Source organism: Blennius ocellaris (assembly GCF_963422515.1).
Source record: "Blennius ocellaris genome assembly, chromosome: 16".
In the NCBI taxonomy this organism is placed as follows: domain Eukaryota; kingdom Metazoa; phylum Chordata; class Actinopteri; order Blenniiformes; family Blenniidae; genus Blennius; species Blennius ocellaris.
Genome location: NC_137665.1, coordinates 12636834 through 12664626, shown reverse-complemented (window position 1 = coordinate 12664626; position 27793 = coordinate 12636834). Strand labels below are relative to the sequence as shown.

General features: G+C 45.1%; 1 protein-coding gene across 1 annotated transcript; it reads right to left on the bottom strand.

Moving 5' to 3' along the window:
• Positions 1–167: 167 nt before the first annotated feature.
• On the bottom strand, positions 168–25397 carry dock6 (dedicator of cytokinesis 6). The gene is made up of 49 exons (XM_080510989.1): positions 25226–25397; positions 23310–23397; positions 22649–22827; positions 22354–22422; positions 22049–22175; positions 21417–21629; positions 20244–20329; positions 20063–20129; positions 19643–19792; positions 19459–19539; positions 19059–19215; positions 18233–18363; positions 17942–18035; positions 17679–17841; positions 14513–14630; positions 14172–14242; positions 13940–14078; positions 13717–13818; positions 13529–13615; positions 13073–13304; positions 12730–12894; positions 12463–12638; positions 11791–11892; positions 10616–10711; positions 10331–10471; positions 9957–10070; positions 9693–9863; positions 9321–9460; positions 9023–9192; positions 8762–8913; positions 8293–8475; positions 7788–7914; positions 7523–7607; positions 7248–7344; positions 7024–7158; positions 6753–6905; positions 6497–6655; positions 6299–6399; positions 6024–6216; positions 5601–5744; positions 5381–5512; positions 5261–5275; positions 4591–4716; positions 4415–4501; positions 4091–4327; positions 3870–4013; positions 3593–3699; positions 3323–3496; positions 168–1565 (listed from the first exon to the last, which is right to left on the bottom strand). Exons 1-49 carry the CDS (start codon positions 25273–25275, stop codon positions 1523–1525), a joined length of 6273 nt encoding a protein of 2090 aa, XP_080367115.1. The 5' UTR covers positions 25276–25397; the 3' UTR covers positions 168–1522.
• Between the last annotated feature and the right edge of the window lie 2396 nt (positions 25398–27793).

Here is a 27793-nt window from a genome sequence, read left to right as displayed (position 1 = left end):
GTACACTATTATCATCATCACTATGATTTATATGCCAATTTCATGGCATTGCTATCAAATACAGAATCTGCTATTTGACTTCTGGAAATCACAAAAACAAACAGGGGAGATAACAGTAATTCATGTTTGGACAGTCAAGATGTTGTTCATAAATCAAAGCTGACAAGCAATGTAAGAAGAGATCTTTATTAGAAGGCAGTGTAAAATAAATAAAAATGCTTCTCTAATGGTAAAAAACCCAAAAAGTTTCCAGCCTTGTAAAATAACAAAAGCACAGTTCTTTTGGAAATTTCAGTGTTAATGTGCTGCAATTTGTTTACAAAAGTGCAATTTAATAGGTACAGTAGTTGGAAACAGCTACAGAGGATGCAACTCTTGTTCAGCCAGAGTGGTTTGATGTCTATAAAACATTTGGAGTGCTTTTTGACACCAGTTCACAGAATGTTTATAAAGTGGAAATGTATTACTGCAGGGTGACGGTAAATGTCACAGATTAAATATGTTTGTGTGGAACGAAGATGACTGCCTGGCTGTCGTCAGAGCTTCTGAGATAAACATCTGATGTTACTGCAGTGCATTACAGGACAACTTCACAGTTAAAATAAAAAAAAAAAAAAAAAACTAAAACATGTTTGAACACAACACGCTGCCCGTTGTTCCCTCCCACGCGTGTATGTTTCATGTAAGGACTGATATGACCTGAGCTTGCAGAGAAAGAGCGCAACGCCTCCCCGTATCAAACTTTTATAACGAGGGTCGGCTGGATAAAGGTGACAAGTTGAGAGGGAAGGAATGTGTGTTATTTGGTCTGTTGATAACAAAAGAAAACTCCCTGGTACTATTTAATAACTAAGTCTGGCAGTGATTACCACCAGGGAAAGTTGAAAGGAAAACTCATACAAATTCAAATACAAAAAAAAGCCGGTGACACAAAGCAGACAACCGACAGCTTCTTCAAAAGCAAAAACCAAAACATCTGCACCGAGGGACAAAACCTTTTTGGGTACAAGCTGCATTCGGTGTGTAAAAGAACAAAAAAAAAACCCTGAAGTTAAAACCAGGATCCAGCTTGAGGGGATCACTTTAGAAAGCTTTTGTTCATAAACGTGGGCATCGATGAGCCTCACTCCAACTGCCGGTGTTTACAGAGCAGATAACCTTCCAGTATAAACAGCCGACAGAGGTGTGAGCGCGGTGTGACGGGGGAGACGGTTCAGCGGGGAGCGAGGTGACGGCCAACTGCATGTGTGTGTGTGTGTGTGTGTGTGTTCACGTTGCTGTGTGGTGGCAATTGTGAGGTGGGGGGTGGAGACGGCAAAACTGGGTGGCCTGGAGGGGGGTGATGGGGTGAAATAACGAGCTGGAAGAGCAGCAGGACAGTGTGTGTGTGTGTGTGACAGTTGGTGTGCAGTGAAGTCTGGGGAGTGGTGATGGTGGTGGTGGTGGTGGTGGTGGTGGTGGGGGGGGGGGGCAGATATTTCTAAAGCTTTCTACATTGTGTCGTTTTCCAGTTTTCTGGGCCTCAACATTCGACTCTGCGGAGACTGGATCTACTGTAGGAGTTCCTGCGAAAGCAAAAGAAATGATTAATTACAAAAAACTTCTCGTGCGTTTTGTTTCTGTAACTCCTAAAAAAAATCAACTGTGATGGAGTGAGATTTAAAGGTGAACCAGTTTACATGACAACAAAAAAAACATACAAATCGGAATAAATAATCGCGAGCAATCGGTTAATTGTAATGATCAGATCTGAAACATTTCAATGCTCGTTAAGAAAAACAACTAATACATAACATAATCAGATTCCTTTAAGACAACATATTTGTACTAGAAAACTCAAACCTTGTGTTTTAATCTTGTTGAAAATAGCCTCTGTTTTCATTTAGTTTTTTATATAAATTGCACAAATAACAAAAAAAAAAGCCCAAACACATCAGAATGCATATATACATGCATGAAGACATCAGAATAGCCACTGGTCTATTAATAATATTTGACCATAATAAACTCTTATTGGATTAAGTATACCATATAACGGTGCAGAAAAATGATTGTGTTTTGATGTGCATGTTAATCAGCTCAAAAAGAAAAAAAAATGAAAAAAACCTCCATGTCAATACAACCTCTAACTAAAAACTGTCTCACTTTGAATGAACACAGTGTTTCAAAACAAAAAAATGAGGTAAAATGTTATGAAATATCAAATAAATGAGCAACATAACTCAATTTTGACTCAATTCAACATGTTGAATTCAATCAATTTTAATGAAATCTCAGGTCTCAGTGTTTTGCTTTGTCCCCGACTATGAAATCTTTTCTGAAAGATCAATGTTTTCTTTGATTTTTTTACAGTTTGCTTGGTGGTTTGACGGGCTGGACGAGAGCCACTTGCAGGCTGGTTTTGACCAACGAGCCTTATCAAATCAAATCAAATCAAACCTTATTTATAGAGCACCTATGTGTTAAATGTTTGACATTTCTGATTTAGACGATGGACAAAATGGATAAGTCTGTACATCAAGAAGAAATAATAATAATAATAATAATAATACAAAAACAACATAAGACATAAGACATATCAGGTAAGGAAAAGAAAAGTTGCAAAATAAGTGAAATTTTTTTTAAATGAACAACAATGAACTGCAAATATTGAAATGAAAACACAAGTACACAATAAGTTAAACCAAAGGGATTAAAAGAAATTAGACAATGAAACGGCTAATAAGACTTTTGAAATGTAATAATCAAAAGTTCATATTTTCTTCTTCATACATTTTTAAGGCAGACAGCTTGGCAGATTGATGACGTGTTGAGGAATAAATATCAGACTTTACCTCACAGAGCCTTGAGATAGTTCTATATTTGACTTTTTTTTCCCCCCTTAAAATCTGAAGACTGTTATGATATTATATTTCCCTTTGTGGCTCAGCTTTGCTCTGGCAGGTGCTCTTGTCTGTAACTGCTTTTGATTACGAACCAGTAATCCACACATCTGCAGTCAAGAGATCAAAGTAGAAATCATGTTCCCGTACCCCATCAATGCGCAGTGTCCCAGAAAGGGCCCCAGCTCGCATTGACAAGTGTAAAGTCTCGGTATGAAGTGTGAAAGATTTGAAACGTGAAACTTGAATCTGTTTTCACGTCCGATCGCCGGTGACAAATGGTCTGTGTACGTGTATCGCCTGGAGAGTCATAAAGTTGGGTTTTATGTTGCTCTTGTGTTGGTCTGATGGGGCTCAAGAAACAGTATGATCTCACTGTGAGTCCCTGTGCGTAGGCGTGTGTGTGTATGTGTGTGTGTGTGCTTCATGTCTCAGGTTACCTCTGTGTCTGTGGAGTCTGGGCCGGCAGCGTTCTGTACAGTTGGGGGATCTTGCGGTTGATGAGAGGACTCAGAGCTTCTTTCAGTTTGTGGTAGTTCCTCTCCAGCTCTCTGTGGTACTCCCGCTGATCTGGTCCAATCAGGGACTTATTTTTCCGCAAGGCGTCCTCGCACCTGCGTGAAAAAAGAGCCGGGGAAGAAGCGGGCAGTTGGTGTTTGTTTTTATTAGCTGCACAACAGTCTGTCTGGAGGCGTGGAGTGTGTCATCACCTCTTAGTGAAGTCTTTAAAGCACAGGCGCAGTTTGTTGTGATGGCGAAACAGCTTTGGGTCATCAGGAATGTCTGAGAGAAAGACCTGCGCCACCTCGAGGGGGCCCTGTGAGGGGAGAAACTGTTACACATCTGCCGAGGAATGTCTCCGACTGCTTTAACACTCCGTCCCACAACTGAAGTCTAAATGTGATGGGATTATTATTCAAAAGAGGTGTTGCCTTTTGGCTTTATGAAAGCACTCTGGCAATAAACCCTGAACATTTTCAGTCATACCTGGTTCACTGTAGTGCCCACACAGCCCTGCAGCACCATCTGCAGCATCTTGGAGTCGGCGGGGTCTTGGGTTGTAGCAAAGGCGAGCTCCTGCGTCTTCTTCTGCATGTCTTCTATTGCAACCTCAATGGGAACCAGAATGATCTGAAAACACGGGACGACAGAATGAACGACAACCTGCCGCCACGTGACCTCTCATCGGTCGAAGGACATTCACCCACCTCCTCCTTGTGCAGCACGTTGATGCGCGTCTTGATGTAGGGAAAGGCGTGGGAGGTGGTCAGGATGGTTTTGCGCTTGTACTGCTCGTGCAGGTCGCCGTGAGCACGGCCGTCCAGCGTGAAGGGAGTGCAGTACATGAAGGTCCGGAGGTTGTAGTTCTTATCGAAGTAGGTTATTCTCTCCTTCAGCTCGTACGTGTCAAAGAAGGGCTCCACGTATGTGATTTGGAGGTAGGCCTAAAGTGGTCGGCAGCACAGTCATAGTCAAATAGAAATCCGTACCATTTTTTTCCTATCGAATGCAAAAGGACAATTAGTTTTTACCTTGTTGGAATCCAACTTGGTTTTGTCAACGGGGTTGGAGTCCTTGATAATTTCGACCCCATCGCCAAACCTCTCCGAGTAAAATTCCTGCACACGAAAAAGATTCATCTTCAGACAAATGTTCCCAATAAATTACTAAGGATTCTCTGTGCGAGTATCACGAGGAGTCAACGTGCCTCGAGCCTGTGGGAGATCTCGGCTAATTTGGTGATTGATGGTTCCTTGTAGACAAACTCCTGTTCGTCCAGGTCTCCAAACTGGCAGCCATAGAAACCCACTCTGAAATAGGTGCCAAACATCCTCTAGATACTGGAGACGACAGGAAAGAAACCGTGATTTAAAGAGTGTCAAAGGCAAGAGCACTCGGGTTGGGTACATGGGGAAAAGAATTTCCTGTTAAGAGTTTCTATTTAATGGCTCTTTTTGCAGCCACGTTAAATTAAAGCGAGTTATTCTGCTAATAAGAGAAGTCCAAATGAGATCTTAAATGCAATGCAAAGTAAAAAGTAAAACTCTGTCACAGTATCAAGACAAAAAAAAATAAAAGCCACGTCTTGACAAGTCATGATGATTTTACAGTTTACCGGTAAGTGTAATTAAGAAAAATGAAATATCCAAGCAACGAAATGCAATCCACTTTCAAAGAGGTGCAGAAAAAACCCAATAATTAACTTGGTCAAAGCAAAATTGAATCACTCACCAGTAACATGTCATTCACACAGGAACGGAGAAGAAAACAAGCAGATGAGAAAGAAGAAAAACACCATTAATGCAAAATAGATTTCAGGGTTTAATCACTTTAACCTCAAATAAAGATGGACTGGAAATGTCAGTGTGCGTCGTTACCTCCCATCCTGAGCTCTGCAAAAGTTGAGAAAAGACAACAAGGAAATCAGAATCCAGTTCTCATTAACACCAACATGTTTGTTATTTGCTGGAGACTTTCAGATCAAACTGTTAACTCACTTGGTTGTAGACTTTGTTGAAAGCATCCTGAAGCTTCCCGTGCACAGTAGCCAGCTTCTTGAAATCTCTGTTGGCTTCATGGATGGGCAGAAGAATCTTGTACACTTCATTTATGGCTTCATACATGGCGGCCTGTGGCGACAGGGGAATGGCACCACAGTTAAACACACAGCACTGGGCCAACTAATACTAATTTAAACTTCTCCTGCGTTACTGTCACCATGTTAAAAGAAGCAGCTGCTTGCTCCAGGAGGCCCACCAGGCCCGACTCGCTGAAATACTTCCCGGCACAAATGCCCTCCTCCTCTGGGGACAGGACGTCATCGGATACGGCTGACTCCTCTAATACGTTGGATGAAATGTGCTGTGGGGAGAGAAAAAGAAAAAAAAAATGATGGCAGAATGAACTAAATTGTTTAAAAGTGGTTGCTTGACAAGTTTGAAAGCCTGTGTCTAAATTAAACAGCATGTGGGTGGCTGTGAGTCGGTTGGAAGAGGAGCTCCAATCCAGTCCATATGTCTTTCTAAAAGATTCCCAACGACGCGCAGGCACTTCGCATGACGACCATCACCAGGGTTGTGTGAGGAAATGGGTCATGCGAAAGAAAAGTGGGAGTCCATTTAACCTTCACCATGTACGCACCTGAAATGTGACACACCCAATGGGAAGGTAGCGGCAATCCTCCAGCATGTTGAGGTATTCTGCCACCAGAGCAGCGCTGTGGACCAGACAGTGGGCCGCCTCAGCGTGGTTCCCTCTCTCAGAGTGTTTCCCAGCCATGTTCTGAAGCCACGTCAGGCGCAGGTCGGGGGAGTTCTGGTAGCCCTTAGCAATCCTGAGGTTGGAAAAGTGAACGAAACCTCAGGTTGTGGCACCTCATTGTCATTTGACTGACTTTTCGATGACCGTGTCCATACCTGTACATGAGGTCGATGAGCATCTCTGGATCCTGCTGATGCTCTTTCATCTTCACAGTGTCAGTAAGAATCATGTGCAGGTTGAACACCAGATCCTGTACCTGTAGGTTAGATTAAAAAACAAAAGAAAAAAAAGCACACCATGTGAAGTTTTACTATACATTATACCTGAACATGACATAACTTGAGGTTACATACCTGCTCTGGGAAAGGCGTGTCACGCAGCTCGTGGTCCTCTTCAGCATATGTCAGGATTGTCTTGAGTGAATGACGGAGGTGCTCCTCGTTGAAGTTTTGAGACGTTCCCACCAGCGAGGACAGAGACATTGTGACCTGCATCTTGACTCGCGCAAAGTTCTGGTACAGGACACAAAGCAGAGTGGCCGCTTTGCGTTATGCCCAAGAAAGCCCATGAAGTAATTAACAGACAAAACACGTAAGTCTTTAAACTTACATTCCCAATTTCGAAGTTCTGCCTCATGAGTAGGTAGAGAGAGGCCGAAGCGTGACTCCTGACCGAGCCGACGCTGCTGCTGCAGTGACGCAGGAGGCGCAGACACAGATCCGCACAAAGCTCTGTGTCCTCTTCGAACAGCATTTCTGGGAACTGCACGCAAACTTTTACTTGACACTGTTGTCCTTTCGTCAAATGTAACGCACTAAATGTTAAATTATTATCGCGCTGATGTAATAAGTATAACACACTGATATGAACTGCAGTGTACCTTGAAAACCAGAGCTCTCTGTGTAGTGAAGCAGTGCTGCAGGAAGAGGGCGCTCTGGTTGCCTGCCATGCTGTGGAGAAGCACTCTCAGCACGCCGCCTAAAACACTTTCCTTCAACTCTGACGCCACCACAGTCTGGAAGCGAACATGGACACAAGAAAGTTTGACGTGGAAACAAGAGTAGTAATTAAAGCAGGTGGCTTTCTTCTCCCTCCGTTTCTCACCTTGACAATAATTTCCAGGGTGTCCAGTACGATCAGGGAGGCCTCTGTAGCCAGGTTTCCATCCACAACAGACTCTTGCTCCACCTCAGCCTTAGACCTGAAAGGCAGTGTTCAACAATAGTCAGTGGCATTCATCACATTTGGGGGGGAAAAACTTTGAATAACATGCACACGAGAAATCGGGCTTCAAAAATCATCCGGGGATACTTTCAGCACTCCGCCCACACATATGTCAAGTCTTTGGTTGAGTTGTCTCACTAATGTAAAGAACATACTTGTCGACTCGATCTGTATTTTGTCTCCAGTGAGTGACGTTCTTTCTCCATCTTACATTCTCCTGGCTGCCATACGGACTCCGTTCTGTGGATGCAAGAAGGAAAAAAAAAAAACATTAAGACTTCATGCACACGCACACGCACACGCACACGCACACGCACACGCACACGCACACACACACACACACACACACACACACACACACACACACACACACACACACACACACACACACACACACCATTATGTATTAGTGCTACTTACCTCTGCAGCGGCGGACCATCTCCTGGCGAGCTCCAATAGTCCCCAGTATGGCTTCCTCCAGTCGGGCCTTCATGTCCTGAGACTTTTTAAATGTCAGACTGTTGATCCTTTCCAGAGTCTTCTTTCCCTGTTTTCACCACAAACAACAACAACAAGTTTAATTAAGAGAAGAATGCAAGAGAAAACAAAGAAGAAGAAGAATCTCTCAGTCACATTCAATACATGCACTAATCTGGATACACTTTTATTGAAATACTTAAAATAATGTAGTTTATGCCACTACAGACATTTATGATTTTGATTTAAATAAATATTATTAATAAATATTAAAAGTGCATCAAATACGTTTCATGAAGGAAAAAAAACAAACAAAAAAAAACTGTAGTAAACAAAACACAAATGTAATCAATACTTGTGCGCAAACTGTGCATACTAGGAATCTGGACGTCTGTTTGTACTGGAGGACCAAACACGCCCAAAGATGTGATTGGCCGAAACATTGTACCTTGTATTCAAAGCAGGAGACACAGAGATGCAGCAGATCTAGTAGACGGTTGATCTGCAGCACAGACAAATCTGACACCCAGCGCTCCAGGAGAGCTGCGTCTGCATTCTTCAGCACCCACAGGAAACACACCAGCAGGGTCCTGCTGCACTCGGCTGACAGAGAGCTGGACTGCCGGCCGGTCTGATGAAGACAAATACACAAACTCAGTGCCAATCTCATGATCTGCTTCAAAACACAACAAAATGGCTGTTTGAGCTAAGTTGAAAAGAAGAAAGGACAGAGAGCCCCCTAGAGGGTAAATGGGGCGCATGTACGTCACATGAGAACGGGATTGGAAGAGAGCTTTTCAAATGAGTGTCTGTGCTGAGTGATCATTTATCAAACTGAGGCAGCAGCCCCCCCACACAGAGGCGGTCAGGCTGTAGGCCCCGAGGGGAACGCTCTGACCCGCGTTGCTATCACTTACCACGGTGGGCAGTGCAAACGGGTTGGCTTTGACGTGCGGCAAGGGGGAGCCGGCAATCGCCATGGCAACAGACTGACTGATAGTGTTGCTACCGTCTGGGTCAGCATCGTCTGTGTGGGCGGAGGCATGGCGGACCCGAGCAGGCGAGGAGTCTACAAAGAAATAAGCAAGCGAGCTCTCTCAGGTACGATAATACTCGAAAATAAATCAGAAGCATCTTGAGGAGCTGGAGGAAGGACACGAGTGGGTTGTTCTGCTGACCGGAGAAGTCGTGCAGCTGATTCAGTGTCTCCATGACGATTAGGATGAGAGGCAGGTAGAGCTGAGCGATGTGGGCTCTGACCTGCGGGTCCATGTACCGGGGGTCTGCGTCATGACTACACAAGAGCGAGTGAACAGCACTGATGGCTTTTTTATGAAGGAAGAAAACCCTGCGGGTTGGAAAACAACATCAGTCGCGAACCAAAGTAAGCATATAAAGTTTAAGTTTGATAAGTTATATCACACTTTATGTCAAAGACTGAGTCGGCGGGAGGCTGTGTGGTTGATAGGAACTCACCCTTCACCGTCGGGATCGAGGATGAGTGAGAGCTCGGTGAGCACCAGGCCGGAAAGGAAGTGCTGCTGGCGAAAAGGGACGGACAACTCAAACATGGTGGCCACACCTTGGTCCTGCACCATGCTGGAGAAAGCTGAACTCTGTGCATTAAACAGAAGACAAGATGTGATTATGCAAGAGTTCAAATCAAAGTTGTGTCCTGATGTCTGTGCACAGAGGGAGAAATGTGTGTGGGTGAAATGTGGCTCTTTTTTTTCAGTATTATTCATGACATTAGGTCGTTTACATCTTTTTGTTTATATCTACTGAAGAGCCACAGATGCAAACGAGCTACATCTCAATAAGAGAACCTGTGCCAGGCTGCTCCAGTACCTGTGAAGTGGTGGAAGACGTGGACGGAGAGGGGGAGGCTGGAGGGCTCAGAGTCGAACACGGCAAGTTGAGCATGACATAATGCTCGTGGCTGCTGACAATGCGAATGAAGTCCATCCTCAGGGCATTCAGCGAGCTGGGATTTTGTGCTGTGTGAAGCTTGTTGGCAATCTGTCCAACACAAAAGGGGATGGGGATTTGAGAGAGCGTGTTTGGATGCTTGAGTTTACAGGGAGATAGTACAGACGGCAGAGCAGTGGGCACCTGTTTGTAGTAGGAGCGGATAAGGTTGAACACAAAGCCCCGGTCCATAAGAGACAACAAGTCGTTCAGGAAGAAGGCCAGACTGCTGTTTAACCTCTCCACAAGCTCCACATCCTGAGGGAGAGACAGAGACATTCATCCAGACAGAAAGAGAGGAAACAGTTATGTGAGAGAAAGAGGAAGCTTGCATATGTTACATGACAAAACACAACATTAAAAGAAAACATAAATGACTGTATGATGATTTTTATGGCAAAACTTCATGGTGTGAAAGAAGAGACATCAGCAGAATTTTTGCTGGTCAATTCACTGCGAACTAATGAACTCCCAGCAGGTTAGTTCCTAAAAGTGTGTATCTTTGAGGGCTATTGTACCTTGTGGTATCTGTTGGCGACGTCTGAACTGATGGCACACACAAGTGCCGCGATGTCGTCCACAAAGCGGTCTGGGAAGCGCTGACGTCTGGGAACTTCCAGCTTTGCGGTCAAAAACAAGTGATGGGCCATGCTCTTTGTCTTTAGGAGGTGGCAAAAGAAAAAAAGAAAAAAAAAAGAATACAAAAAACCAATTATTTGAAAGTGTTGACTTTATGGAGATCAATACGGCGCTTTTGAATATTTAGAGGTATTATTCTCATGACAGATGCATTAGATACTGACCATAAGCTGAAAGAAAAACCAAGCCTGCTGCAGCACCGCCTCCCTCACCGCGCTGGTGCTGACCACCCACTGAAGTGCCAGCTCCTCGTGGAGCAGCTACACAGGAGTCAACAGAGAGACGGGAGTTCAGAGGAGGAAAACATCACAACTGTTTAACAACTCGTCGAATATTAGCTGTCGATACCGAGAATGTTAACCGATAATGACTTAACGACAATTCACACTTGAATCAGTAGCTCTGCAAAAGACCTGGTGATACTTTATAGTGACATGTTTTGGTTCAAATCATGAGACAAGGAAATGTATTTTAACCACATGGGAATGTGAAAAAAAGTAAACACTGCAATTAATTAATTGCAACTAAAAGCCTTGTCTATACCTCTGGCAGGAAAAACTGTCACAATCGTCCATCTGGTAGCGAAGATAACATTTTTGTGGCCTTCGTAATAATTACAGCTTCCTGCATCTGCTCTAACAGTATTTCAGGCCTTGAATTCAAGACTGATTACAATACTGAAACTATATACCTACAGTAACTGATGCTTGGAAACAGTTGATATAAAAATGTTGGATGATGATGAATGTTAAAAGTTGTTGTATGTTAGGACATGAAAAAAATGTGTCAGTCACTGTTACATTTGGTTACAGTCGATGTCGGTTTTACCTTCTTTGTAATCTGCCTTGTGGGAACTGAAAACAAGGCCACGCTGTCCAGAAAGGCAGACATGCGATTGCAGCTGCGGTCGTTTGGCTGACATGGAGTGACGGTGAGGTGAACACAAAGAGATGAGGACAACGTGATGTGAAAACGGATGCATGGAAGAGTGGATGAGCGGCCACAGAACTCTCTCTGTGAACTCTGGTGAGAGCGAGGCTGGTTAGGAAGTCCAGCGCGCCCTCAGGCAGAGCTCCGTGTCAAACACCGCGGACACGGTCTGTTAGGCAGCAGACAAAGAACGCAGCGGGAAGGTGGAAACGGTTGCAGTCGAGGATGAAAAGGTGTGACAGGTGGGATGAGGCCAGCGGAGACAGACGCGGACAGACACACATAGATGCCCTGACAACTGACGCAGGAGATGACCCAAGAGTGTTAATCAGAGGGTGGTGCGGGATGGAGGAGGTGAAAGTGAGGAGGAGGAGGAGGAGGAGGAGGAGGAGGCGGGAGGATTTGGCACCTGCTTGAGATCGCAGCTGGAGTTGGGGTTCCGGCGTAGCACAGATCTGGAGCCCCCAGGGGCATAAGCAGAGTTTACCCAGGAGTGCGAGCGGTCAATGCCCTGCCGTAAGCCACCGGACACACACACACACACACACACACGCACACATAGTGTGGCAAGAGGCGAGGACACAGTGAGTGAAGGGAAGGGTGATTATCAAACACGAGATTCTTTGAAGGAGAAAATCAGGAAGTAACAAAAATGAGGGCAGAAAAGAAAGCTGGGGATGGGAAAACAAAGGGCTGGAGGTACTGTGTCAAACACATGAGACAGAGGCACAAAGCTTTACTGCACAGTTGACAGAGTTGTGTGATTAAACTGTTGGCACAGGGGTCTCATTCTCCCTGAGCTTATTGAATCCTCTGTAAAGAGTTGTGAAACACAATTTAAAAGAATATCAAACAATATTGGCGGAATACCAAAGGTAAACATTGTGAATTTGGAATAATAAAAACATAAAAATACCTTTTTTTTACATCACATTGTCTGGAACAACATTTCAAGCTTATATTACAAAGAGTGCAGATTTTTCAAACGAGCATGAGCAGATTACTTCCAAAAAAAGGAATAAAATGCAAATTGCATATTCTAAAACCGACGGGACGGGGTCAGTGCAAAAGCACAGCTCACCTTGCTGCCGATGATCCTCTGCACCTCCTCATCGGGGGACACCGGTGTCGTAGCCAGGTCCGGGTTGGAGTTGCTAATGCTTTTGGAGCGGGAAAGCTGCAGGCTGCTCGGGCGAGCCGTAGCCCTCGAGATCGTTGCATACTGCATTGGCATCTCATACGACTGGTTGCTGCCGCCTATCGGTTAACATGGGAATAGAAGAGATTTAAAAATGTTCCCATGAGGATGCTTCTAATTAGACAACAAGCAACGGAGCCTTTCATTCACCTGCCGTGGGGATGACTGGCTCAGCGGTGGGCAGGCGGAAGCAGTAGTGGATGTAGGATGTTAGCAGGTTGTTGCGCCCGTGCTGGTCCTGGTTTCCCTCCAGGTTTTTGTGGATCAGGTTGACCAACAAAGCCATCGATTCGAACGCAGCCCGGCCCAGGTTCACTGCACATTTATCAGAAAGAGCTTACAATAATTGCCCAAACTAAACTCTGGTTCACATATTTGACCAAAACATAAAATTATGGAAAAATCAAATACAGGGTAAGATATTAAGAACCAGCTAGTAATTGACACTTCGAAATCAGAGTGAAAATTGAAACAGCCCGGAGTGTCTCCTCACCGATTTGTCCCGCAATGACTGGAGGATAGACGATGAGCTGGATGAGCTTGTTGAGCAGCTGATGCAGGAACCTGACACACGTGTCCAGCAAAGCCCCTCTCAGCGCGGCCATGCTGGCCTTCAGCTCTCCCTCCATGTTGGCTTCGGTTATGATGACGTCCTTCAGACGAAAAGGGAAGGAGTACTCTTCCAGGACGTAAACCAGAGTGAAGAACTTATCCAGGTGAGGATCCTGCAGAAACAGATAAAAAAAAAAGACTACTAAACTGTCCAACTGTTCTAGACCACTGTAATATTACACGATTACATGAATTGTCAATAAAGCGACGAATGCAAATTATTGTAATTACCAGACCTCTCTGTAACACTAAACTAATACCATGGGGCTTTTACAAACTGGGAGCACAGAGCACAGGTGAAAGCAAAAGCCCGAGTGTAACAGACACTGAGACGTACCTGAGTGTGAACTGAGGAGGCCGCCGTCACCTCCACATTGAAAACTCCTTTGTGATTATCCACCCACTTCATGCCTGGGAGCTGAACCTGTCACAGAGGGACACGCAACACGTTTGACAGATCACAGTGCAATAGGTGATGGCAAACACACAATATTCTTGCACACACACACACACACGCAGTCGTACGTCAGGGGTGAGCACAGAGTAGCTCGGAGGGGGCTTTTCCACAGAGACGGGCAGACTGAAGGAGCCGGTGCGTAGTCGTCCGTGCTGCATTAGAGGAATCCACTGCAGGCAGACAGAGAGACACACGATCTCTTACGGATGGCAAGACAACAGAGAGGCCAATCAAACAAGGGATTGTGTGGGTGAGCGGGATTAAATGTGAGCCAGGAGGAGGAATACGCACAGTGTAGCCCACAGGGGTCTCCAGAGGAGTGTTCTGTTTGGGCTGGCAGCTGATGTGGTAGAAAGTGAACAGCAGATGGTGGTTGTCTGTCAGGTTGGCAGGAATCTTCATCTTCATCTCCTCGTAGAACTCCGGAGATCTGATGAGCGAGAGTCACGCAGCGGGTTCAGCAATAAGGCAAAGAAAAGGGGGAGAGAACGGAGCAGACGACCAGCGGGTGACTGCGCCTCACTTGTTGTGGTAGATGATGGGAGTATAGGCGTCTTTCATGAACTCGCCACAGCTCGACTTTCCAAAGATGACCTGGTGAAAATAGTACGGCATAATTGTAATTATTAATTACCTTTTAATACCACCATTGTTACAAAAAAACAAACAAAAACATCACACAGTAAACCTACATAAACCGTCACTGCTTAAAAAATTTTACAAATAAATGGCTGCTTTGAAGTTCCCATCTCCCAAACTAACAAACATATAGTATGTCACGGCCTCAAGCAGTTCTTTGTATCTGGGATTGAGTTTTCCTGAGAACGCACTGCAGTCACTTGATCGTCCCCGGCCGTGACTCACCGGTAAAGCTTGACTGGGATCCTCTCCTGCCATGAACTGCATCTTCACTGCAATGTTCCTCACCGAGCCCTGGCGGCTGCTGAAGTTCAGACTTTGAGGGTAAACATAGAGCAGGTTCCTGGGAGGCAGAAGGAAGCGAGACGCCAAGGCGGGGGGAGAAAAGCAAAAAAAAAAAAAAAAGATAAATTGGCAACAGAAACACACAACTACCCTCCCTGAAGAGATATTCACACCTGCCAACTACAAAAGAAGGCCAGGTGTGTTTGAAACAAGCCCCACTATGGACATCAACTATTCTTCCTGCTGCTGTAGAAGAAGATACTCTTTAAAAAAAAAAAAAAAAAAAAAAAACATTTAACAGACTGAAAAAGCTACTTCTACACAGAGATGAGAAGGGACATAGCACTTCAACATGAATACACCGTTTATTGGAAGCATAAAGGAGAATTAAGGACTTCACTCTTGCAGTTAAAGTAATGTAATTATGTGTCTCATTTAAGGGGAAACCACAAATTGTCCTCTCCGACAGTTCCTCTTCCATGTGTGCAACATGTTTGAAAATATAATGCTAAGTGTCGATGACACTTCAACATGAAGAAGACAAAAAAAAAAGATACAGGTAGATGAATAAATGAGAATAAACAGTATATCTACAAAGAGGACAGAAATCAACAAACTATCTTTGCCAACTATCTTTACCAAGTTGCATAAATGCTCATAGAAGAGAGATAAATATATATTATAGTTTTTTCCCCCCATGTTAATTCTTTAATGCTAGGTTGCAAACTTTCTCTCATTTCTTTTCAAAGAATTAAACACATTTTCTTTTATACTTAACGGCCACAAAGACATTTTGAAAGACAATTCTCTCAACTTGTTGTGTTACCTAACCGTCAATACAACGCCCCACGTAATCACACTTCAATCGCTACTGACGACTAACAAAAACACATCTTTGTCTTATCCTTTAAAAAAAAAAAAACAAGATAGGCAGCTTTGTATGTGTACACAGCAAGAATGTGACCCCGTATTAGTTTTACCTGGTGGGTCACCTCAGCTCCCATCCAAGTTAAACATTAGAGTTTACTGCAGTTCAGACTTGAAACAGCTGATTTCATCCACAATGCAGGAGCCACTGATACGTCGGATGGTAACACATGACGCATAACGTGCTACTGCTCACTGTCAAACAATGCATCGTTTTCATAACACATACGAGAGCGACACAGATTATTATGTACCTGTGACCCAGTTGTCAAAATGACCATCTCAGGGGTTAAACTAGAAAGAGGAGGTCACTCAGGCTCGGGCCATTGACAAGAACGTGATCGAACCACTACCGAGCTAATGTTTCACCTGCTATTGCATATACACCATCGATATAAAAGGAAGCAGCCACACTTCATCGCCATTATCTGGTGGCTGAGGATGAGAACCTTTACTCAGCTGTGACCACAAAAAAATAAAAATAAAATGCAATTTAAAAACTTTTGATGCTACATTTTTCTTGAACTGGATTAAATACAGAAGAAAGAAAACATTTTGACATTTGAAGAAGAAACGGCAACAAAGCGGAAGTTATTTTCGAACATGATCTGGAGGCTGCTGTGTGTGGCTGGAGCTTTCGGAGCCGTCCAAGCAGGCCCCGTCAGAAAGACCAGCAGGACGGAGGACAGAGCCGCGCCAGTGGAAGAGGTCAACGTGCTGATGTTTGGCGTTATACAGCTCAGCGAGTCCCTGAGCTACGTTCATACGAACACAGAGGCACACATAGCGCAAATCAGCCAGACGTTGAAGAGCCACGAGGGGACGCTGCGAAATGTGGAGGGGGAGGCTGAGGAGGCTGTGGAAGTGGCGAAACAGATGAAAGCTGTGATAGAGTTGCTACAGGTAGGAATGCATGGGGTGATGTAAATAGAGAGAGCGAGAGAGAGAGAGGGATCACCGCCGAGAAGTGTAATCACACTGAGATCTCAGTGTAGCATGCTGGAGCAGCCTGTTCAATATCTACAATCCTCATCAGATTACATTTGCTTCAGAGGGAGAACAGACATAACAAAGTAGCTCTTTGGTGATTTCATAAAACCACATTCCCTACACTATGGCTTCATAAAATCCTCAGTGATGCTTGGGCATCAATCTTGTCTTGTCGCGAATCTCCCAAAGGCTGTGTGACTTCAAAATGTATTTTCCATGAACATATTTTATATTGGCGAGTAAAATATGTTTGAAAGAGCTGCGTTCAATCTGGGGTGAGCAGCTGCACAGGGGCCATTGTTGTGGGGAGAGGATAATATGGGCAGATGGTCTGTTGGCAGGAGCAGATGACCGAACAAGAGGCTCAAACCAAGATGAGTAAAGACGCGCTGACCACCGTGGAGAAGGAGGAGGTGGCGATGAGCACGAGGGTGACGAGGCTGCAGATACACCTGGACAACTACGTACCTCTCACCCTCAGAGAGCTGCAGGTAACAGAATGATCATAACTGCCATGTTCACTGTTACATCAGCTTGCCAATATCAGGTTCTGTCATTATCAATTGATGCCACATTAATATATCTGTTGTGGTTTTCAGGAAAGAGCCATGGAGCACTCCGTCATCTTGAGAGGCTTAGAAGAGATAACGCGGTACCAAAAGGAGATCATTGAGGCTCAGAATGAACAGATCTCAAAATTGCAGGAGATGGTAAATCGCCGAAGCTCAACTTTTCACAGAATTTATGGCCATTTTCAAATTAAATCTCATTTTTTCTTCTTCTTCTACAGGGTGAAGATACGTTTCCGTCATTTTAGGACAAAGTCCAGCTAGATCTCAACTCCTTAACATCAGCGCACTCCCAGTCAACCCTGCTAAGCATCGATACTTGTTATCTATTTGTTATTATAGCTCTCATTTGTTTATTTTTTTATTATTTTGGCTATTTTGTGTGTCCAGTAAATATTTTTTTAAATTATGTTCAATTGTTAATTTATTAAAGATTTTGTTTCAGAAAACTAGTGTTTTTGGTTTTTTTTTTTGGGGGGGGGGGGGTTGTATTTAGAAAATGCAGATTGGTAAAAAAAAAAAAAAAGGAACACGCAATTAAAAACAACATATAAAAACCCATTCCAATTTAAGATCCATGTCATGAAACTGTCTTGTCTTCGTGTGCAACAGACACTCACCTGTAGGTGGTGTGTGGTGTGTAAACGTATCGAGCAGGGAACTCCAGCACTTCTTTGGTCGGGCGAACGCGCAGGTCTGGATACGGCTTGACGTGAAGCAGCTCTGGTGAGAGGCAGTAATGAGGCGAATCCGGAGCGGGAGATATGTCGATCTTCAGCTGGGCTGCCAGGCAAAATAAGTCGGGGAGACGCCACAAGTCAGAAACGTGAAGAACAGATTGTGAACATTTACTCTCGGATCCCAACGAGCACGTCTTGTTTACCCGTGACCGGCCTCAGTCGCCGCAGCACAGAGGAAGGCCTGCGCATATCTGCCAGATATTTGTAGAGGTCCTCATCGCTCAGTCTATCCCCCTCCTAGACACACACACACGGCAGAGCAGAGTTTACATTTCACAACACTCTCGAAATGTCATTAAGATATACTTCCACCTCAATTCCAGTACGGAGACGACTTCATTTCCAAATATATAATTAGACAGTTTTCTATCAGGATCAGGACAACCGGAGCAGCACTGATAGATCCTGAGACACAGCGATCGGCAGCATCTGACCTGTTTGAAGAAGTTGGTGACAGTAAGTGTTGCTGGACGGAAGGTGGCAAAGTTACACATGTCGTCCCCGACACTCATCCGTTCGAACCCCTTCTTCTTTCTCTCGTTCCACGTCCCGTGACTCTTTCGTTCTAGCAGACAGAAAATTTGGATTATTGTTCAATGAGATGTGAAAAAAACAAGTCTTTAGTTGAACGGCATACATTGACATACGTATGCGAAACATTTGAAACCAGTTTTCTGAAAGAAATGGGCTTTTCTTTGTAAGTGTTATATAAGTCAATACCATAGGAAAAAAAAAAAAAGGTGAGATGTTAGTGAGAGTCTAACAGAAGTGAACTATTGCAGTGTAACAATGACCCTGAACTTTGAAGTAGATCTAAAATAGAATTGCTTAAATACAGAAAAAGTCACCTTTTGGACTGGTTGAGTCAGAGCCGTGAATCCACAAAAATAGCTCTGGACAAGGCTTAACACAGATATGTACAACTAATATCTAATTAAACATTAGCGCAAAAGCAGTTCTGTAAAGACAAATGAAACAAAGCTCCTCCTGGATGTCGTGCATCTTCATTGATGCTAATAGGAATTCAACGAGCGTTTCGAGGCATTTAATGAATGGTGAACTGTATATATGTAACATTGCTTGTTTGTTTGACATTCCGTTGCGTACAGGATGTCTGATTTAACTTGTAAAGTTGATATAGATAAGATATTTCTTGACTAATTCCTTCAAAACAAATATGAGGCTTTAAAAAGGACCGATGTGACATGATGCATGGATCACAGATAAAACGTGTATGGAAGTGTTCAGAGGCGACTGTACCGGAGTCAGAATCCGGGTCGGAGCGATCCAGCCCTCCCACACTGCTCACGATGTTGAGGAGGTGAATGGCCGTCCAAGCAAAGGGCATGCGAAAGCGGCCAAGACGACTGCACGACTGCTCGGCCTGAAGACGCAGCTTCTCCAGCTTCTCTTTGTGCTGCGGCCAAATGCGTGGAGAGACAATATGACCGAAAGACACTGCGTGACCTAATGTACCTGCCACTGCCAACAAAGTCAGCCTGTCAAAGGGGGATCGGTAAATATTGCAGCCGCCCAGACAGAATTGAGTAAGGCTTGTGACCAGACAGCGAAAGGGTCACACACACACACACACACACATACATGCTGGCAGCAAGTGATGATCATTGTGACAGTTCAAACATCATCTTGTCTCCATTACCTTGGTGGAATCTGATTCTTTCATAACCATGTAGGGCTCACAGCACTCGCCGATGTCTCCCTGTTGAAGGACCTTTTCCAGCTGGAACACAGCGTGCACTACCGTTAACATGTTCAAACTATAAACGTGACCCACTCTGATGTGATTCCTTGGTGTGCAGAGACTGATCAGCGTTTCTTTGCACCTTGATGACCAAGAAGATATCCGCCGAAGGGTAGGTGATGGAGAAAATGGCTGAACGCGCCAGAGTGGATATGGCGATGTGAGGTGTGTGAGGTTTAAGCAGGCCTTTCATCTGGTCCGAGTTCAAGTCGAAGTAGAAATTCTCCGAGATCTATTAGAGGAGAGATAAGTGGGAAACAGCAGGGGGGGAGGGGGGGGCAAGGAATGATGATAATGGAAATGCACGCCAAGGGATTGTAATTCAGTTTGGACTCCGTGATCTAGACCGCAGGACCACTTAGACCTTTTTGAGACAAGGGAAATTCGATTAGCCAGGCATGAGCTCAGCATTACGTAAGTGATTTCACTGAGTGAAAGTCACAGGAAGAACACTCATTAAACTGAATATAAACGGACATATTACAACAACAACAAAAATTACCTTTTTCTTTTCTTTGACGTCATAAAGAGCGAGAGTTCCAAATATTGGCTCGATTTCAATCTCAAACCTGCAAAACACGCCAAATACACGACGATGTCAAAAACTGGGAATCCACAATGTGGAACAATAATTGGAGCGTGAAGATTTAAATGTCTGCGGTAATATCCCAAATGTTCCTCACTTTAGAGATAGACACTTGACCATGATTCTCTGGCCACAATGTTCCTTGGGCACTTCAGGAGGAGAGCATCTCTCCACTGCTTCATCCTGACACAAAGAAACACACACACACACACACACACACCAGAATAACATTTACTAAGGTGCCATGGCAACGCACAGGCAGAGAAACAATGCTGTGTACACAGATAAAAACAGAAGGATGGAGCCAGAAAAGGAGAACGCTGAGGAAACAAATGAAAACTGTTCTCTTGCAGGAGCTGGACGAGCAGACGGTGTGGACCGCCGCTGTCTGGGAACATCCAATAAGGTTCATCCGAACTGAACAAATGGGCTCCTACACGCACGGACATTCCTCCTGGTTCCAATTGTGAGGAGCCACTTCTGACCTTAAGACTATACCCTGTCTGTTTGAGACTATGGTGAACTGTGGCGAACTGGGCGTCTCACTAGCAGGGGAAGAGTTAAACTTTCCACTGTGTATGGATCTCAGCAGCTGTTAACAATAACGTCTTCAAACACGAAAAAACATGATGACATCAAGCATTCAACCAAATTACTACTTGGCTTGAGAATAAAACATGTGCAGCCTTTAATTCAAAGTTTTGTACGATTTCTTTTGTTTTTCTGACTAAACATGTAATTGTACGACAATGCCACAACCTCATCATCATCATCATCATCATCCAAAATGAACATGACTTCAGCACTACTGCAGCGTATATTGTATATGTGGACGTTATGCAACATGGATATCTATAAAAGGTTTTAACATCATGTTTTTACACGGTATACACTGAGAACTACTATAATACATCAAGCGGAGTTTTTGATAATAAAAGGTACACACTGTATGTCTGCCTGATGTTAAGTTTAGCGTCATGGTCAATGTTTGCATGTGTTTTCTCACTCACTCGATAAAGGGTTAACATGCCTGAGGATAATATAGTAACCCCATACACAGGGTGAGATGCTACAGAGCATTCATTCAATGAAAAGAAAAGAAAAGTAAAATTAGACATCTTCACATGTAATAATTAAAAAAAAAAAAAAAAAAAGTGGTAATCGCTCCATCGTAATACCAATCAATCTAAAAAGGCTTGGTTTACACGATGTAAAATGTACAAGATTGGTCAAGGTGCAAAAAATACCTCCCACATAATGAGACATGTACCTCATCGGGCGGAGGGTACAGGCCCAGCAGGTCATCGTGGCGCCCCTGCAGGCGTGCCTCCGTATTGCGGCGGTCCATGTCCTCGGCAGCTGTTCGCTCCAGCACCGACGGCAGCAGAGCATCTGGGGAGGAGTTCTTCAGGTCAAAGATGCTGGAGGCCCAGCTGCCTCGGGGGGTCTCGTCAATGCTAACGGACCGCCGCTTTGCGTCATCCTGAAGCACACAGGGATTCGGAGGTGAGGTCACACATTGCTTTCCCTGCAGGCAAAGATGAGCTGTAAAGGGAACAATATACTTCAGATCCCATTACCTTATTACCATTACACTTCTAATATGATTCGCATGGAGACTGCGCAATAGATAATGGATACGGTTTATCCACTTATCTATTCCACAATCATCCGATTACCAGAACACATCTCGCGCTGCCTTCGTCGTCATTATGAGACATGGCTCTAACTGGCTGACCATCGTCTTCATTTACATCCACACCATAGGAAGGAAGAGGTTTCTGGAGAGTGACTGCTTTTGACCATTTACTTTGTCGCACCATTAAAACTTGCTAACTTAACCTCAGCGCACTTTATGGCCACTCAAGACAATAGTTTCTCTGAACACCCCAGTGAACAGACCTGGTCCTCCTGGCGCTCAGCAGCAGCAGACTCGTCCAGTTCAAAGGTCTGTCTGACCAGCCCTCGCTGCCTCTCCCTCTGCCGCTCTGAGTTGTGGGGGGTGCAAGCGGTGCTGTAGCGCTGATATCTATGAAAACAAAGAAAAAGAAGAAGGAAGGAAAAAAATAAATAAATAAAATCTCAGTGATGTTGTAACAGTCAACGGTGTCAAACACGCACGAGTGAAAGTGGTGTGTATTACTAGACAATTAATGAAACACAGAACGTCGGTTAATTCAGCTGGTGCCACGACCGTAACCGCTTACTTTCTTTGAATGACAAGCCAGTCATCTGTGTAGACTGCCAAGGCATCTCTCACTCTGGGATCCAGCGAGCTACACAGAAAAAAGCACATTAATAATGAAGCAAAGCATGCGTTTAATATTGATGCCCATTCGGTGTCACAAAGAGAAAAGGCTTTGTTCCTATCTGTAGTGATGTTTGTTCTTCCATTAAGCGATACTGACGCTCTGTGTGCGTGTGGCTGTGCAAAGACCACAGAGGAATGTTGCGAGTTAAAGAAGTGGGATTGTTGAAGAGGATGCTATTAGTTGGACTCACTCCTCCTCCTCGGGCAGCGGCGGCTCCAGTGTAGTGCAGTCTTTGTCCAGCTGGAGGAGCTCCAGGTCGTCCTGGGGGAACTCCATTAGCTGTCTGAGGGGGCCGGGCTCCACCCCAGGAGCATGACTGCTCACATACTCCTCGAAGTCCACGGGCTCCACCACCTCCGTCAGAGGCAACTGTCAGTCAAACATGAGACTATTACGTGCCGGTAATTATAGTCGGACCGTCGTGGCAGAATATAATCTGATCAGCTGGATCAGAGACATTTATAAACTGCAGGACAGTGAGAAGACAGGCCAACATTCACATTAAGCAAGGTATAAGTAAGTGTACCTCCAGGCTTCTGTAAACACAAAGCTCTAAATCACAATTTATTTCGAGTATGGGTTCAGGCTTTATGAATTTATAACTGGCCAATAAAGAAACCAAACTCACCTTTGCGACAAACCAAAACGGCTCATGACACATGAAGACTTCCTCTTTTATTTTGAGTGAGAATTCAAGCTGGAAGCATGCTTGGGCGCAGGTACAACCTAAAAACTACAGCTGCGTCTGAACTACTTTGCGACGTTACACCCTTCCACGTCGGACCTTTGCAAATTAGAGCTGTGGGCCTGCTGGCCTGAAGCAGTGGCAGGTTAAATACAGGGTGACTCACAGGGTGGTGTGCGCCTCCTCGTTTCTTGGACAGCTGGGGTGAGCCATAATCTCGGGACACTTGTTTCCTGACCTCGGCAGCAACCGTCCTGAGCAAGAGAAAAGTTTCACAGTTCCAAATGTCTTCGCTTTCATGAGAGTCAACATAAGAAACACACATTTCTACGGCTGCGGGGATCGTCTGTCAGTTACAGTGACAGTCAGTTAGATTTTCATGAAGCACTTTTAGCATACTGGTATGTTCAAATTTGGACAAACAGCTGGGTTTATAAGTTTTACGGATATATCTGTTACAAACTGTTAAGTCCTGCTCCTATCACGTGTTTTCTTCTTCTTCTTCTTCTTCTGGTACTGGTAGCAGTGCTGAAACGCAGCAGCTGTTCTGAATAGGGATTCGAGCGGATGTCACAGAGAGGTGGCAAACTGGCTCTAGGGAACAGGCACGGAGCCAGAACTCTGTCCCTGGCCTTTATGAACTAACGGCAAACGGGAGGCTTAAAGACAGACAAAGCAAAGGGGGGGGGGGGGGGGGGGGGGGGGGGGTACAAAAGGCCTCAATCCCCTCACTGAGACAACAAGCAGCTGCTCCTCCAGCTCCACAAAATGTCTGTTTCTCTCATAAACACAGCTGCAAAGGCCTCAGCACTTCCACCACGGTTGCACAGCGAAGGTCTGTGCCTTTCCGTCTCGCACAAGGATTGTTCAGATGCACGGGGAGACTCCCACCGTCAAGGTGAGTCTCACAAAGTGGGGCTCAAAGCACTGTCATGTGCAAACAGTTTCTGCGCCCCCCCCGCGCACCTTCGGTTAAAACAGGAAAAAGGAAAGCGATCGACTGTAAAAAGGCAACAGCCTGAACGCCCTTTCCCACCCTTTCCTGCATCCGGCGCTGAACAAAGCGCAGGGACCCACTCCGGAGACAGGACTTGAGGACTGGAGCAGGAGACTTGTTTTCAGGATGTGTTATTGTCCAGCTGTGTGACGCCGCCTGGACCAGAGTCCATGGTGTCCACGCCACAGTGCCAGAGGGACTGACCACACGCCTGTCACTGATCACAATCTCAGTTTGTTTCTTGAGTAGTTGCAACATTAAAGTGATGATTCTAGGGATTGCATGGGGTGGTGGTGGGACACACACACACACACACACACACACACACACACACACACACACACACACACACACACACACACACACACACACACACACACACACACACACACACACTTTTAGAAGGCTCCCGGCTGCAGCTGTGCCCCACTTCTTATGAAGTTGTTATTACAAGTGACAGGACACATTTTACAGGGGCTTCTTCTCCTGTGTGTGTGTGTGTGTGTGTGTGTGTGTATGTGTGTGTGTGTGTGTGTGTGTGTGTGTGTGTGTGTGTGTGTGTGGGGGGGGGGGGGGTTCCGTTCTGCACTACATCTCCACTTCGTTTGCTGCTTCCCACGTAGGGCTGAACCAGTTCGCAACAAGTGGAAACAGGTTGCCACAAAATCGCTACCAGGCATTTTACTGGCGAACAAAAACACCTCAACTGTCTCTCCGCTTGTTCTCCGCTTGCTTCCGAGCGGTTTCAAACGCTTCGTAATGAGGCAGCAGACGTCTGCTTGGCGGAGTTCCACTCAACCTGCTCAATCATTGTTGACAACGGCGCCCCTTGGCGTGTGCGTCAAACCGGGATTTACAGCAAATAAAAGTGTCGGAAAACCCACGGGAGTGCACAGAGAGTGTCCCCGGACATGTGCCGCCCCGCTGTGGCGTCCAGTCATCGATATACAGCCTTGCTTTCTGTTTTGGATGTGTCTTTTTTTTTTTTTTTTTTAGCATGCTGGCTACATGTACGGTCCCGTCCAGCAGGTCACTCTCTCACACGCCGCTCCCTGTTAAAACAATAACTTCTGCCGCTGTCTCACCGGTTGATCTTATGGGCAAACGCCCTCCTCTCGCTCGCCGTCGAGGCCATTTCTTGTCCCCATGTACGGTAAAGTCCTGGAAGTGTTTTCCCTGAAAGCTCCCCGGGCTCCGGGCTTCCAGTGTCCGGGCTGCTGCGGTCGACGGGGATGCGCTGCGCCGCTTCCTTCTCCACGCCGGGACCGGACAGGGTTCCCTCCTTGTTCCTCCTAGTGGCCGGGAGCCGAACCCCCCCCCCCCCCCCCCGGACTGTCAAGCCAGCCACTGCGCCTCCAACGCGTCTAACCTCTGCTTCAAAATAAACTGCCCTCTTTGTTTTTATTTTTGTCATCGTTACATTTAATAAGACGCACCAACACTCCACTGCGTCATGTTCTACTTTCAAACATTTGAATTCAAATTGTACACAATTCCAAGAAAAAAAAAAACTACTGTTGTTTAAAAAAAAAAAAAAAAACAACTTAACTAGTCAGTTACTCTTGAATCCCGTTGCCAATAGCGGTCATCGATTTCCTCTCCCTAAAAGTATCAATTCCTCACACAAACAATAAGAGATAAACAATGCGTATTTTTGCCGAAAGGAAAAGAAGCGTAAATGAAACGCAAAATTAAAAGTATAACTTTTTTTTTCCCAAAAGGTGGCTCTAATCAGCTTCTATACTTTTAAAAGTACAAATACTCACATTTACAACAAAACAACAGCAATGCGTGTGTGCGCGTTAATTGTTTACTTCCCCTCCACCACTAGGCGTTGTTTTGATTTTATTTTATGAAGCACTGAGGAAACCAGGTTCCTTATTTCCGGATTTCCTCTCCCCACCCGCCGCTTTGACAGAGTTTACATCCACCATCTGTTAAACGCAGAAAGAAATCTCACCTGACCGGTTTAGTGCGACCAGATCCTGGCGCACATCCACACTGTCGGGTTTCATTTCTGCGTAAAATTTCGGAACTGTGACAAAGACAGTTTGAAGAACTGTTTTTTCTCACATAACAGATACACTTCGAGAAATATATATACATTGTTTTCTTTTTAATTTGTTTCTTTGCAGTAAACACGGACAGCGACATCTCACTTGAGGTCAAATCTAAAATGTAATAGAAGAGAATCACACTTCTATCCGGAGGGCTTTTGATTACAGTGTGCAAGCCGACACCGTGTAATACCGAGACGGCGCCAGCAGATGGTGCTGTTGACCGCGGATGTAACAGGAAGCCTCCTCATCAGCAATCGTTTGCGATTCAGTCTGCAAATTTGACCTCTGCAAGGAGATACGGAAAAAAAAAATGCTTCAGCTTTGTTTACTGCTTTAAAATCGCAAGTCACTAGAAACTGTAACCAGTAGTAGAAAAATTAAGATAAAGGATAAAGATATTGTAAATGTGCTTTTAGAGGCACAAAGCACATATGTGAGAAAATGTATATTTGTCATCATTTTCTTTGTGTTTTATTTGAGCGAATCGGGGATGGCATTGTCAGAGACTCTTACTTACTAATGGAGGGCGAGCCAGTCCATGATAATGGCAGGTCGACGTCTCTCTCTCTCTCTCTCTCTCTCTCTCTCTCTCTCTCTCTCTCTCTCTCTCTCTCTCTCTCTCTCTCTCCTCCCTGCCTGCAATCACTCCTCACTCCATACCCCCATGTCTACTGTGAGGAAATTATATAGCCATGCTCAATGCTGCAGCCCAACCCCACCATCACCACCACTTCCTCCCCCCTCCCATCACTTCTTCTACCCCACAGCCTTCCAATTCAGCACCCTGGAGAGCTGCTGCAGGTACTCACTCGCCTGTCCTCTGTGAGATGGCTGATGAATGGCACGGACTGTATGAGGGGGAGATGTGAAAAATGGAGAGGGGAGATGAAGGTAAAAATTAACCTTGCGTGACAGCAGCTCGGCTGTGGCTGAGCAAGGACGGACATCTCGGGGATATATGTTTATGCATGGTGCGGTGCTCAGAGCTGCATCAGAGCTCACAGCAGGCACGAGTCTGGCCCAGAGACACAGCTAATGAAAATAAATGAAGCTCATGCTCCCCTATATAGGCACGCTTCCACCACAATGCCAAAACTCATCTTTCTTTCTCATCTTGCTCCAAGGTTCAGCAAATTCTAATTGATTGCACATGGGTTCTTTATATAATTGATTTGCCTATTAATGAGTTGATCATGTTTTTCTCCCAGGATTCACGTGTGCCTGCATACATCTCAGGCATGCATGAACTAACCTGAAGCAACGTGTTTACAAAAATTTACCATAAACATTTCATATGGATCCACCGAGCAGCCAAGCTGTGCTTTTATGCGACATTGCAGTGTCCTTGTCTGGCTAAAACACCCACCTCATACAAGTGGGCTGAACCCATGCCTGCTTTATCCCTCTGTCCACACCTTCCCTGCCTGCTTCCTTGCCTTTCTGTTCATCGAAGGCTTTCAATTCCTAGATCGGCACTATTGTCTGAGCGCCCAGCCCCCACGGCAGCAAGAGCCCCCACCACCTCCTCCACCACCACCACTACCATCACTGCTGTGTTACCGAAGAACAAAAGAGAGAGTGTCAGACACCACC